This window comes from Myotis nattereri (genome assembly GCF_964212035.1).
Source record: "Myotis nattereri genome assembly, chromosome: 9".
Taxonomy (NCBI): Eukaryota; Metazoa; Chordata; class Mammalia; order Chiroptera; family Vespertilionidae; genus Myotis; species Myotis nattereri.
This window is the reverse complement of record NC_138084.1, coordinates 32,341,277-32,354,859: the sequence shown is the minus strand read 5'-3', so window position 1 is coordinate 32,354,859 and position 13,583 is coordinate 32,341,277. Positions and strand designations below refer to the sequence as shown.

General features: G+C 50.7%; 1 protein-coding gene across 3 annotated transcripts in view; it reads left to right on the top strand.

Annotated features, from left to right (window-relative positions):
- Positions 1-13,583, top strand: part of INSC (INSC spindle orientation adaptor protein) — a gene marked incomplete at both ends in the record, with an annotated part of 298,722 nt that overhangs the window by 248,971 nt on the left and 36,168 nt on the right. For 2 of the 3 annotated variants that reach the window (XM_081098856.1, XM_081098855.1), the window contains 2 exons: positions 391-504; positions 7,693-7,818. In XM_081098856.1, the coding sequence (XP_080954982.1) occupies positions 391-504; positions 7,693-7,818 (240 nt within the window). The remainder of the gene's footprint in view (positions 1-390; positions 505-7,692; positions 7,819-13,583) is intronic. The other variant, XM_081098857.1, reaches the window with a different exon arrangement.

Below are 13,583 nucleotides of genomic sequence, written 5' to 3'. Positions count from 1 at the left end.
AAGAAGCTTCTTTGATCACCACCGCAGCTCTGTACGTGATGGTTTATCTAACTGATGTTTTCTGTTCTCTGAGGAGTCAGTAGCACAATAAGATGGTACTTGCTGAGACCATCAACATTTCCTGATCCCCTGGAGCAGGGCATGTTTGTCATCTAGGCCCCAGGGGTTTGAAATGATCCCATGTTTTTGAAATGTAGCTCCGATTCCATGCTGCCTCATGTCTTTCCCAAAGTTAGAACCTCATCACCCCCATAGTAGGGCTGTGGATGGGACAGGATTATAGATTCCAGAGGGCTCTTAAGAGCATGAAACCATCGATGCTTTGTTAAGGAAGATGAACAGAGGGTAGATGGGGGTGAATAACCGTGAACCTCTGCTCTCTTTTCTTAGGCACTGGTGAGAAAAATTGATGCCTCGGACAATATCTACACCACGGAATCCACCACAGGGAACCTGTTTAGCCTGACCCAGGAGGGGGCTCCCTTGTGCCGCATAATAGCTAAGGTGAGGTTCATGGTGAGGGGCCAAAATTGCCAGGCCTGGGGAAAGTGCGAGGAAGCTAGTTTGGGGGAATAACTGGATCAGGAAGTTGTCCTGGCTCTAGCCTTTGCTTGCTGTATAACCTTGGGAGAGTCACCTCCTTTCCCTGGACTGTGGTGTCTCCATCTTTAATAGTGGCTTGCCCCTCTGATTCATTCCCTACCTGATATCTCAGTACCCTCTGACCCTCTACCACCTTTCTTCATGTACGGTGTCTATTATAAATACCAACCCTCTTTCCTCATCTCCACATATCCCACCAAGACCCAAACCTAAACTCAGGTTTCTGGCTGGATCCCCAAAATGTCTGCAGCCACAAAGGGAAGACACACTTGAAAAGACAGTAGTTTTCAGCAATTACAATGGGAGTTATCATTCATTAGCTTCATGATCAATATGCCCGTGCCCTAAAGGTCCAAACATGTAGGGCAAACATAGGTAATTGGTAACCTTTGGACCTCACCAGGGTCTGCTTCATTTGTACTTTTGTCCTTGAGAAATGACATCACATTGGGGATAGAAGCAGTGGTCTCATTGGAAGCAAAGTAATGCCCTTCAATAGACTTAAGATGCCAGTCACCAGAAGATGTTCCAGCTCTGGGGTCCCCAGGGAGTTTTGGAAAACACAGATCCTTTTGCTCCACCTCAAATGTACTGAGGTCCTGGGGTAAGACTGGGCCTCTAACAAGTTCTTTGGGTAACTCTGAGGCATGGCCAGACTCTTAGATTCACTGATCCAAGCCCTTGAGGAAATCTGGAAGAGTGGGGTAAATGCTTATGAACTCTGGTCAAGGGAACAGTAAATTCTATATAACAGCAATAGCTGACATTTGCACTGAATGCCTTGCACACATGTTTTGTTTTGTTTTTTTATATCACAAAACCATCCTAAGAAGTAGGTATCATGTTGTTTCCATCTATAGTTGAAGAAATGGTTTGAGGGATTTGCTCAAAGTCCTACAACTGATAAAGAGTGGAGTCAGAATTCAAACCCAAGTCTCTTTACTTGAGAGTTCATGGTCCTAGAGCCCACAATGGTGACTTCCGGTTCAGTCTTTGGCCTTTCAGATTCTTGGACCAAAGCATGACTCACAAGTTCTCAACTCTACACATTAGAATCCCTGGGGAGCTTTAAGAATGTCTGATTCAGACTTAATTGGCCCAGAATAGGATCTGGGGTGAATATTTTTGCATTCTGTATGACTCTAATGTGCCTCTTGGGTTGGGGACCATCTCTTATAGAGTGCTTTGGGTGTGATTTTACTTGGAAAGCTTGTGGTGTTGTTGGGCAAAGGGCACAGTGAGGGTAGCACGAGGTCTGTCCTTTCCAAGGATTCTGTGACCCAGTCACTCAGCTTGGTCCAGAGTGTTGACTCTGCAGAGGTCTGCTCAGTGCTCAGTGCTATGGGGACTGGAACTGGGGCTGGAACGGACTCAATGACAGTTTAATGATTAACTTCAAACAGAACTTAGTTGACTCTCTTTTAGAATGAGAACTATTTTCTCCTTCTAAATGAGTTGCAAATATTGGCTGGGTTTGGGCTCTAGGTATGGATCTGAGTTGTGGAAGGGGCAAGGAACTCTTCTGAATGGCACCGTGGGGCCTGAAAAGTTTTTGTTGTTTTTGCTGTTAATCCTCACCAGAGGATATTTTTCCCTGTTTATTTTTTAGAGAGAGTGGAAGGGAGGGGGCAAGACAAGCAGAAGGAAACATCGACGTGAGAGAGACACATTGATTGGTTGCCTTCCACATGTGCCCTGACCAGGGCTGGGGATCGAGCCTGCAAGCAACATACATGCCCTTGACTGGAATTGAACCTGTGACCCTTCAGTCCTCGGGCCAACGCTCAAACTACTGAGCAAAACCATCTGGGGCCTGAAATGTTTTCACACTTTGGAAAGAACAGGCCTTAAAATTTTTCTAGGAAGGAAAGCCGGAGCGCTTATTCTGTTTCAGGGCCTGGGCGCTCTGAGCTCTGTCTCCATGTGCTTCAGACGGCCCCTCCTGCCTACATTTGTACTCCACTTTCAGAAGCAGAGAGGGATCTAAGCTGAAGACGGCCTTAGTCTTCTTTGGGGACCAGGACTTAACTCTGGTTAAATATCCACCCCAAATATTCTGTGTTAAGAAGCAGTGGGGAAAGGCCTTTGCCGGGACCCGCTCCTCAGCTATTTAACTAACCTCATTCCCAACACCAGCCCTGGCCTTTCAAGAACTAGGACCAGTAGTTTAAAGACTTGGATGGTCCTTTGAGTGTGGGAACTATCCACATGGTATATCTTGTCTACACACATGTTTCTGAGATGAGTATCAGTGATCCTGTTTGTTTGTTTTTTAAATTTTTTAAATTGATTCAGAGAGAAAGGGGAGGGAGAGAGAGATAGAAACATCAATGATGAGAGAGAATCATTGATTGGCTGCCTCCTGTACCCCCTCTACTGGGGATCAAGCTGAAACCCGGGCATGTGCCCTTGAATCCAATCTGGGACCCTTCAGTCTGCAGGCTGATGTTCTATCCACAGAGCCAAACCTGGTAGGGCTAGTGACCGTTTTACAAAAAAGGATACAAGACTCACAGTGGTTGAGTACCTGGAGCAGATGACCACCTGGTACACCCTGCACAGCACCTCACTGTCCATGTTCAGGAGATGTGCCCAACATTGCAACAACTGTGGGGCAGCTCCCCCACTGGACTTCTCCACCCACCTCTTTGGGGCCCAGTGTGATCTGTCTTTGGGTCTTCCATCCATCTGAGCTGCCTCCAGGAGACGATGTGACAGCCTGTCTGAGGTCCATCATCTGAGCTTCTTGGGTTCCTCTGCAGGCCATGGAGCAAGCCCAGTCTTCCTCATCCCTTCCTGCGTGCAAAGCACAAAAAATTCCACTGTGCTCTGTCAAGATTACCCTGCACCCCAACTCCTCTATTCTTCCCACCACCAGTCTACACACCCCAGAGCTTTGATAGCTTAGCCCAAGTCTGTCTGAATAATGCATACTATATACAACTGGGCTCTGAGCCCAGAGCTTTCTATAAAATTAAATGAGCTCCAGCCAACAGTGTGATTCTGCTAGCTCCAGCGAATCCCGGCTTCACGCAAAGATGAGTGCTGCTCTTGGGTCCTCGGCGGTCACTTCAGGGTGGTCCCTGCCACTAATTCATCTCACTCACTCACTGTTTCATTCTTCCTCACCCTCCCACATATTCCAGCACTTGACACACCACCCTTCATGAGCGTAAGAGACACCCTTCTAACCAGGAACCCTTCCATAGCCTGCCGTCACCCGGTTGACCAGAACTGGGTGCTAGGCCCTTTCATTTACATGACTTCATTGACTCCCCCCAAACTCCATCATGTAGCTGTATCATGACCCCATTTTGGGCCAAAGTTAACCAGCAGCAGAACCAGGATTTGAAGAATTTCCTCAGTTTGGGGTCAGAATTGCCCCTCTTCGTCTCCTAGTAACTAAAAATGCTAAGAAGGCCATTTTTTCCACAGGCCTGGAAAAGGATGTAATGAGAAGCAAATGCAAATGGGAACAGAGGCTTAAATATACGCTGGGCTCAGTGCTTCCTGAGCCAAAGGAAGGCAGCCACATTGATCCTGGCTTTTGGCCTGCATTCTTTGGCACCATTTCTTCATTGGCTATTCCAGATATAAATGATCTACAGCTATCTATCTATCTATCTATCTATCTATCTATCTATCTACCTACCTATCACCTATCATCATTTATCTTATGTATGATTACCAATCAATCTATCTATCATTTATCTAATGTATGATTATCTATCAACCTATCTATACTAATAAAAGGGTAATATGTTAATTAGACTGGGTGGACTGGGCATCTTCTGGACGTCCGACTTCCTTACGGACAAGGCCACTGAGGCAGAGGCAGTTAGGGGCCATCAGGCTGGCAGGCAGAGAGTGGTTAGGAACCAGTAGTCCCAGATTGTGATAGGGATGTCTGACTGCTGGTTTAGGCCCAATCCCTGTGTGAGATTGGGCCTAAACTGGCAGTTGGACATCCCCCGAGGTTTCCCAGATTGGAGAGGGTGCAGGCTGGGCTGAGGGACACCCCCCATGCATGAATTTCATGCACCGGGCCTCTAGTCTATTATTTATCTATAATTATCTATCTATCATCTATCTCTATCATGTATCTAAAAATAATCCTAATATATAAAGAGCCAAGGTCCGTCACGACCTAAATGTCCAGACGGACAGCCGAACACCAGGCTAGGGTACTGGCTGGTGTGGTGGGAGTCAGTCCTGGGTCCCAGTGCCTTGGCAGGAGTCAGTCCTGGGTCCTGGTCACCCGCGGCGTGGCGGTGGGAGGGGGCTGTGGGAATGGAGCCATGCTGCAATCAGACTGGCCTCTTGGTCTCTCCTCCCACCCTCAGGCTCTGGGGAACCAGAGCCATGCTGTGATCAGACTGGCCTCTTGGTCCCTTCCCCCTGGCCCGCAGGCCCAAGGAACCAGAGACATGCTGTGATGGGACTGGACCCTACCCGAGGGGTCCCGGATTGTGAGAGCGTGCAGGCTGGGCTGAGACACCCCCTGAGTGCACGAATTTTCATGCACTGGGCCTCTAGTATTTATATAATATATATGATTAAGTATAAACACAGACATATATAAATGCACATACCTTTGTAAACATGCATATATAAATATTTAATCTGGAGGGAGGTCATTAATGACCAGCAGGGCTGGCTGTTTCTTTTCTCCCCACTTTAAAGGATAATTTGATTTTACTTCAGTGGCTCTCTGAGTGAGGCCTTTAAGTGGACCCTTCATTAGATGTCCCAGGGACTGTGGGAAAGCAGGAAGGCAGGGATGGGGGATGTGGAGCAAGGACTCAGAGGGCGTGCTTGTCCTATACTGGAGCAGGTTTTCATCGGAGTGAGGCTGTGCATCTGAAATCAGAGTTCTTCACTTTGACCTCAGATTAGGACAAAAGTGCCTGCTCTGTGCCTCTTTAGCCTGCACCCCCCCTGTCACTGCACCTTGACCCAGGCTTCTTCCTGCCTTTAGCATGATCTGCCTTCCCCTGACTCATCGTCCGTCAGACCATGAGCTCCGCGTGGACAGTGACCGAGATGGCGTGCACAGTGCCCAGCACAGAGTCTGGCACAGAGTAAACCATTCATACTTTTTGGCTGCTTGAATGAGTTTACCAGTCCTGAGATATGCCCTTTCCCAACAAATGAACTACCTCAAAAGGAAGTAGGAATAGAAAAGTTAAGAATCACTGTGAGCTGACTCTAAAATGCCAGAATTTATAAACGCCCCCACAGTGAGACACTTTCATCTTGGTCCCTGCAGTGATAAGCCATAAACTCTGAGAATGAAAAGGGCCCGGAGCCTGTCTTTATGATGTGCCGGGGGAGGGATGATGTGCGATGACTCATTTCGATGAGTCTGTGTGGGAAGTCTTCACAAGTTAAAGGTGTTTGCGTGAGCAAAGTACAGGTTCACCTCAAAAGCCAGGCTGATTGGTCCTAACAGTTGTTTTCTGTTTTTCTTTTACGAACAGGAGTGAAGGAGTTAAAACAAGGATAATGTGGATTTGGGGTGAATTATTTCACCCATCTGCACTTTAGTTGTTTCATTACAAAATAGGAATAAATTATAGGATTAATATAAACAAAACTCCCCTTCTCCTCCTCCTCCTCCTCCTCCTCCTCCTCCTCCTCCTCCTCCTCCTCCTCCTCCTCCTTCTTCTTCTTCTTCTTCTTTTTCTTCTTCTTCTTCTTCTTCTCCTTCTTCGTGTGTGTGTGTGTGTGTGTGTGTGTGTGTGTGTGTGTGACCTTGACTAGAATCAAACCTGGGACCCTTCAGTCTGCAGGCTGATGCTCTATCCTCTGAGCTAAACCGGCCAGGGCATAAAACTCCTTTTCTGCCTGTTGTGGTTGGGAGGACCTGAGAAGTAATGGGTGTTTGTCACAGGGCAAGAACCAGCAGTGGGCCTCTCGGCGTCAGCTCCCTCCACCTGCTTCAGACTTATTTCTAGAAGCTATTTCAGGTGACTGCAGGCTTGCTCCATGGGGGTAGTTACCAGGCACCTGGGAGCAGTGTTGAGTGGAGTTGAGCCTGGTCCTAGCAAACATGCCTGCCCTGGCCCCTGGCACTTTAACCCTAGAGCATCTGGGGACTCCAACCTCCAGTTTAGACTATCAAGGGCGACATTATTTCTAGAGCTAGCATGTTACTGCAGCATGCATGTGAGCATGGGAGTGTGTATGTATGCGTGTGTGTGCAGAGGAGAAAATTATTTTATCTACCACCTTCCGAGGTTCTCTGGCTGGTGCCCTGTGAAATGGGCTGACAAAAGACAGATTAACAAGGGAAAACAAACAGCAGTGTATTAGCTCTTACACATGGGAGCACTCAGAGATGATTAACTCAGAGTTGGTGAAAACTGGAATCTTAGCAAAGGAATAATGCATTTTTAAAGAAGTTACAAGACAAAGAAAAAGGACCCTGAGTCTCTGGGGCAGCAAACTGTGGGAAGGCAAATATCTGGGGAACCAATTGTAGATAAAGGCTGGTAGGAAAGTATGTTGTGTGGATTCCTCTGATGCCATTCGAGGCTGACGAAGGTCTAAAGCAGGGGTGGGCAAACTTTTTGACTCGAGGGCCATAATGGGTTCTTAAACTGGACCAGAGGGCCGGAACAAAAGCATGGATGGAGTGTTTGTGTGAACTAATATAAATTCAAAGTAAACATCATTACATAAAAGGGTACGATCTTTTTTTTCAATAGTTTTATTCATGTCAAATGGGCCGGATCCGGCCCGCGGGCCGTAGTTTGCCCACGGCTGGTCTAAAGTTGTCTCTGGTGATTAACTTTGTCCTTCCCGGTAGAGAGGAGAGGATGGGGGGATAATTTCATAAATGTATGCCCTGTTTTTAGGCAAATAAAAGGATGGCAGATATTTTTTCTTGTATCTGCTTCTTCCCAATTGTCTTCAGTTCAAAATATTCCTTATGCCAAGGTGGCATATTTTGGGGTGCCTTCTTCTGCCACCCTGCAGACTCAAACCATCCCTGCCGAGTGAGGAGAGGTGTCAGTTATTTATTTCTGAGTCAGCCCAGGAAAGGTCACACGGTAAGGTCATGTGCCATTTTCCTTTTCTTGGCAGGAGGGTGGGGTCGTAGCCCTCTTCAAGGTCTGCCGGCAGGACAGTTTCCGGTGTCTGTACCCCCAGGCGCTCCGCACACTGGCCTCCATCTGCTGCGTAGAGGAGGGTGTCCACCAGCTGGAGAAGGTAAGAGTGCAGCTGGCTGGGCGGGGCCTGAGGTCCCAGGTGGGTAGATGGGAGAAAAGACCTCTTGGTGGCCACCTGGGCGTCTTCATGGAGCAAGTCCCCAAATCCCTCCTTTTCTGAGGCTTCATTCAGACGGGGCTGCTGGGATCTTGGCCATGGGAGGTGATGAAGATGGGAAGGGAATAGGGACCGAAGAGCTGGACCATGAAAGGCAGGGTCCAAAGGGGCACTGGGCACTTCCTGGGTGGAGTGGAACAGAGTCAGTGGGTGGAACAGAACTGGAGGCAGCAAGTTGGGTGGGAGTGGTGTCCAGGGTCAGGGGGTTGGTTCTTCACTCATGGCAGGACCCTAGGAGGGGAGGATCCAGCGCCTCAGGGGACAGAATGGGCAAGAGCATGGTGGGTACCAGGTGCCTTGACAAGCAGGTGGGGCTCCACCAAAACCGGAGACTAGACACTTTGGGTAAGAGAAAGTGAAGCCTAAGTCCAAGCATATGCCAGGTCAACAAGGCACAGGGTTGGGTGGGGTTAGACCAACCTACGCAATGGGACCAATTCCGGCCATTGCACTCACCCCAGTTTGTAGGGCTGGGGCTGCTCCTCCACGGGGACCTGAGTGTGTCCGAGCCTGCAGACGGGTCCTCAGGGACTTTAGCCAGGAGGGTAGTGGGGGCTAGTTTCAAGAAAAGATGCTGAAAATGTTTATGGAAGAGAGGTAGAAAGGCCTGGTGTGTCCCGGTGACAAATGCGGTGCTTGCAGGGTTGGAGGTAGGTACCTTGAGTCTGTTCCTGTGACTGGTCTAAATGGGGATGGGCCTGCTTTCCTTTCTCTGCGTCGTGTCCCACAGGCTGGTTCAGGCTGCCCAGGAGACTTGCATTCTCCTCCAGCTTCTAAATTTTGGTCTGGACTCCTGGACAGATCATCCTGCTTCTTTCCAAATGTACTCCTCTTGTGGGGCAGGGTCACAGCACCACGGGTTCAGAGGTGCTCTTAGCTGAGGATGGAGGGTAGGTGGGGAGTCTGCTCATGGTGTAGATGAGAATGCTGTGGCTCGGAATGGGGAAGTGATTTGTCTGAGGTCACACAGCAATGTGGTGGAGGAGCGAGTGCCAGCCCTCTGGGCAGAGTGCCCCCTTCCCATGAGATGGGAAGCCTTGGTACGTATGTGCTTGCTTGGATGGCCAAATGGAGCAGGGGGCGATGGTGAGAGAGACAGACAAACAGACAGAGTCCATGGAATAAACACATCAGGAGTCTCCAGCTTCGTGTGCTGAATAGTCCTCGCTTCTTTTGTAAAATCTTCCCTTGGACACTGGTAAAATGGCCCATGGGGTGTTCTCATCTTCTTTCATGCTGGTTGGCAGGGTAAAAGGAAAAAATAGAACAGACTAGAATCATAAGTTCTCCGATTTCTTGGCTACAGAGAGTTTGCAAAGCAGCAGGAAATGCTCAACCTGGGGAAGAAAAACAGCAGGGCTTTTTGTTTAGAGTGGAAAACGTTTACCAGAAGGCTGGGAGCTGGAGGCAATTTAAAAATATATATATATATTTTTATTGATTTCAGAGAGGAAGGGAGAGGGAGAGAGAGATGGAAACACCAATGATGAGGGGGAATATTGATCGGCTGCCTCCTGCTCGCCCCCACTGGGGGGTCAAGCCCCCAACCATGACCTGCTGGTTCATAGGTCAATGCTCAACCACTGAGCCAGGCTGGCTGGGCCAACTGGCACAGGAGCAGGTATCCCTACCTGGGCATTCCCCTCTCCAGGACCGATTTCTTTCCATACACAGGCAACTCTCATTCCCACTCTGTGCCTGGCAGAGAGGGGATGCTTCAGGAGTGTCATGAGGGGGAGAGCGATCCTTGAGAAGAGCCCCTGTGTGGCCAGAAACAGCAACTACATTGTATGGCAGCTGTAGAGCTTGCAAAGTTAGCATTCTCATTTCATTGGATGTTGGCCCCAGTGTGCAAACATCCCCATTGTACAGATGAAGAAACCAAGGCCTAGAGAGGTTAAGTGACTTATACAAATGGCATAGCTCCTAATTAATAGTCAGCAAATATTTATTGACTATCGGCTATGTGCCAGGCACTGTTTTAGGTGCTGGGAGAATAGCAGTGAACAAAGCCGACAAAAGCCCTTGTCCCCATAGAACTTACATTCTAGCACAGGCGGTGGCAAGTGACGGACGTGGGCCAAAGTCAGCCTGCTGCCTCTTTTGCTATTATCTGACCTATGAGCTAAGAATGTATGTTCTTTCATTTATAAATGGTTGAAAAAAATTAGAAGAATAACAGCACTTTGTGTCATATGAAAATGATGTGAAATTCAAATTTTTGAGTCATAAGGATGGACTGGAACACAGCCGTGACCCTTTGTGTAGGTGTTGTGTTGTCTGCTGTTGAGTGATTGACGAGGCCATGCGGACTGCAGAGCAAAGCCTGTTTACTGTCTGGCTCTCCGCAGGAAATGACCCTGTTCTATCAGGTCATCAGGCTATCATGGCCACACGCAAAGGACAGTCACTAACATGTATGGAATGCTTGCTTTGGGCAAGCACTTCGCTAGGCCCCTCCTTTCATTGTGTCACTTAATTGTTAACCCATTGGTGCAGTGGAAAGAAGGGGAGACTCAGAGAACTGAGCAACTTGCTCAAGAACACAGGGCTAATACAAGGCCGGGCAGGAATTTAATTCCAGCTCCGCTGAGCCAGAGCCAGCCCGGCTGGGCCCCACTGTGTGGACAGGACTCACATCCTATATCGTGAGCCCCATGTCCACACTCGTTCCCCCACATGACGCTGCTTCTGAAGCTGTGGGAAGTTCTGGACACCCAGGAAGGGCCTGGGAGTCCCCTGCCCTCTGCCTCTGTCCCCCTCCCTTGCCCCAGCCCTGCCAATACCCCTTTGTGACCTGGGCTGCCGATTGCTGGTTCCGAAGGTTCCGCTGAAGTCGGCTTGGGTCAGTGTTCAGGGTAAAAGGTGAAGTCCAGGGACAGGGTGGGGCAGTGGGGTGCCCAGGGGCTCTCGCCAGCCCCCCACCCACCAGGCACAGCGTGCGCCCTAATTAGATGATGTCAAAGTCCCAGCCTTCCTCAGATTTCCTGGCCTGGCCTCCTCAATGAAGCTCGATTAATTCGTTGGCAGTGAGAAATTGTGCTGGACCTGGTGCAATTCTTCTCTGTCATGCAGCTCCTCCTTCTCCCCCAACATTAAATCACACACAGACCTCGCTGCGGGGGGGGGGCGGGGGTCTTGACAGGTCGCCAGGCACCCCCATCCACCTCCAGCCCCGCTGTGTGACGGGTCGGGGCGTTTGCACGGTCATAACTTCATCCACTTGCGTCAGGTCGCTTAGTCATCCGCGCCTTCATTCTTTCTGTCGTCCGGTCAGGGTCAGTCACTGTAACCCGCTCACTTACTCGCTCCCTCACCCGGGCAATCACCAGCTGATCACACCGCGGATTCATCCCTTCGTCCCACCTTCGTGGGGAAGCAGCCGACGCCGTGGGAAACCACGGCCTTTGGGAGTCAGGCTCTCCACCTAGGAGCTTGGACATGTTGTCCTGGGCGAGTGACTTGCCTTCCCAGAGGTGGGGTATCTGCATCAGTCCAATGGGCATGATGAAACCTCCCCCCAGGGCTGTCAGACGATCAGTGTGCAGTAACGTGGTGCCTGGCACGAGCTGGGCACATGAATGGTAGCCATTAGGATTGTGGTAGCCATTAGGGCGATGCGAACGGCTGGGGTTAAACAAATCAATGGCCCTGGGAAGATTCCCGTCTGGTGGAGAAGGGAGCGTTGGGTGGAGGGGCTAGAGGGTCAGACACCGCCCAGGGCGCAGTATGGAGAAGCTGGGTGGGGCGTGAGCACGAGTCCTCACAACTTTTCCATTTTACAGATGAGCACACTGAGACTTGGGGTCTGTGTTCCCTCAGCTCATGAATGCAGAGCTTTGATTCACACCCTAGTCTGTCCGGTTCTAAAGCCCGTGTTCTTCACCCTCGGTGACCCTGGGAAGAGCTGGCCTTCTGAGCTGGGGACGGCAGGGAAGGGCTCCCTGGCGCCAGGCTCTGACTGTGGGCCTGGCTGGGGACAGAGGTGGAGATTCCCCAAGTGGGGATGGGGGTGGGGGGTGGGACACCAGATGTCAGACACAGCAAAGGCCTCCTCAGAGGTGTCTGAGGGTCGGGTCTTCCATCCTTTCATTCTAGAGGCTGTCATCTTGGCCACAGGTCCCCCACCATCATATCTCTCTGGAACAGTGAGGTTCAGGAAGCCTGCCCTACCTCCCCTGTGTCCTTGGCCGACAAGCCCCCCGCATTGCCCAGTCCCCATGCTGGGCTCGGGGGAGGAGAGACCAGCAGCTGTGTCCCCTGCCTCCCGGGTGGCCGCGCGGGAGAGGCCCAGCCGTGCAGACAGCGGGAAGGCTGTCCCATGGCCCTGAGAGGCCACAGGCCAGTGGCACCACCTCTGCCGGGGGCTGGGGCAGGCCGCCCGATGAGGCAGTGGAGCTGGGCCCAGAGGGTCACGGAGGAGCTCCCTGGCAGCCCAGGGGAAAGTGACCTCAACAGACCAGAGACTCCGCAGCTGCTCAGTTGGCCGGTGGGGCGCTCAGTCTTTTGGAAGCTCTGTGTTCAGTGAATCGGAGGAGCACAGGAGAGGAGGCGGTGTTCTCTGAACCACACCTCGGGAGGAAGAGGTGAGGGCCAAGGACCAGGATGGGATTGGAGGGGGCTGGGGACTAGAGCAGGACTGGGGGCTCTGGTCCAGGGGGGAGGCAGGGATCTGAGGAGCAGGGTTCTTCACATCTAGGGCCATAAGGGTGGGGGCTCTCAAAGCCCAGTGCTCAGACAGCCTCAGACACAGCCTCCAAGAGTCCCAGGAGTTGCTTCTTCCAGCCGTGAGACCAGAGACCGTCTTGCTTTCAACAGAGCTTCCTTTCATCCCCTCCCGCTCCCTCCTGTTTTAATTTTTCAAATAAGGAGTTCACTCTGTGCTGGAGCCAAGGGGAGAGTTTAATGAAAATCGAGGAAGGAATTAAAGATGAGCAGGGGCAGGAGGGGAGAGCTAAAGTTAAAGTCTGAGGAGGAAATCATTAGAGGAGAGGGGTGCAAAAGCTGCTCTGTCTCCATGCAGCTCCCTCACTGTTCCCCTCACCTTGTTTCCAGAAAGGAGACAGGGAGGCCTGGACGGCTACTGAAATCACAGAGACCCCGGGCAGGAGGGAGCGGGGTGCAAGGGGGACGATGGGGAGGCCCCGATGCTCCAGCGCCCACTCCCTGTCAGGGGTGCAGAGGGTCAGCAATAGGTGATATTTGCAAGAAAATAAAATAAAACCGAAAAACAAAATAGTTAACCAGTTTTCCTTATCCTTTTGCTTATTTGACTCAAAATCATTTTGCAAGGAAGGCAGGGAGAGATGGCCATGGCCATTTTATAGAAGGGAAAGTTGAGGCTGGAGGGCATAGAGACACCAAGAGAGGCAGAGCCTGGGCTGGGAACCCCATGCTTCTGTTCCCAGCCTGAGGCTCAGTTTGCTTTAACTGCCCTGGGGTGGGAGTGGGGGGCAGTTACGCAGACCCAGGGCGAGACAGCTACTTCCTGTTGATGGAGTCAGTTCTAGTCTGTAAGGGAGGCTGGGCAGAGAGACAGGAGCTGTGAATGCCAGGCAAGAACTATTTCCTCTATTTGACTTGCAGCCCTTCTTTACCCAGGAGTGAGAGAGAAGGAGAATGCCTTTGAATGGAGATCCCAGCTGCCT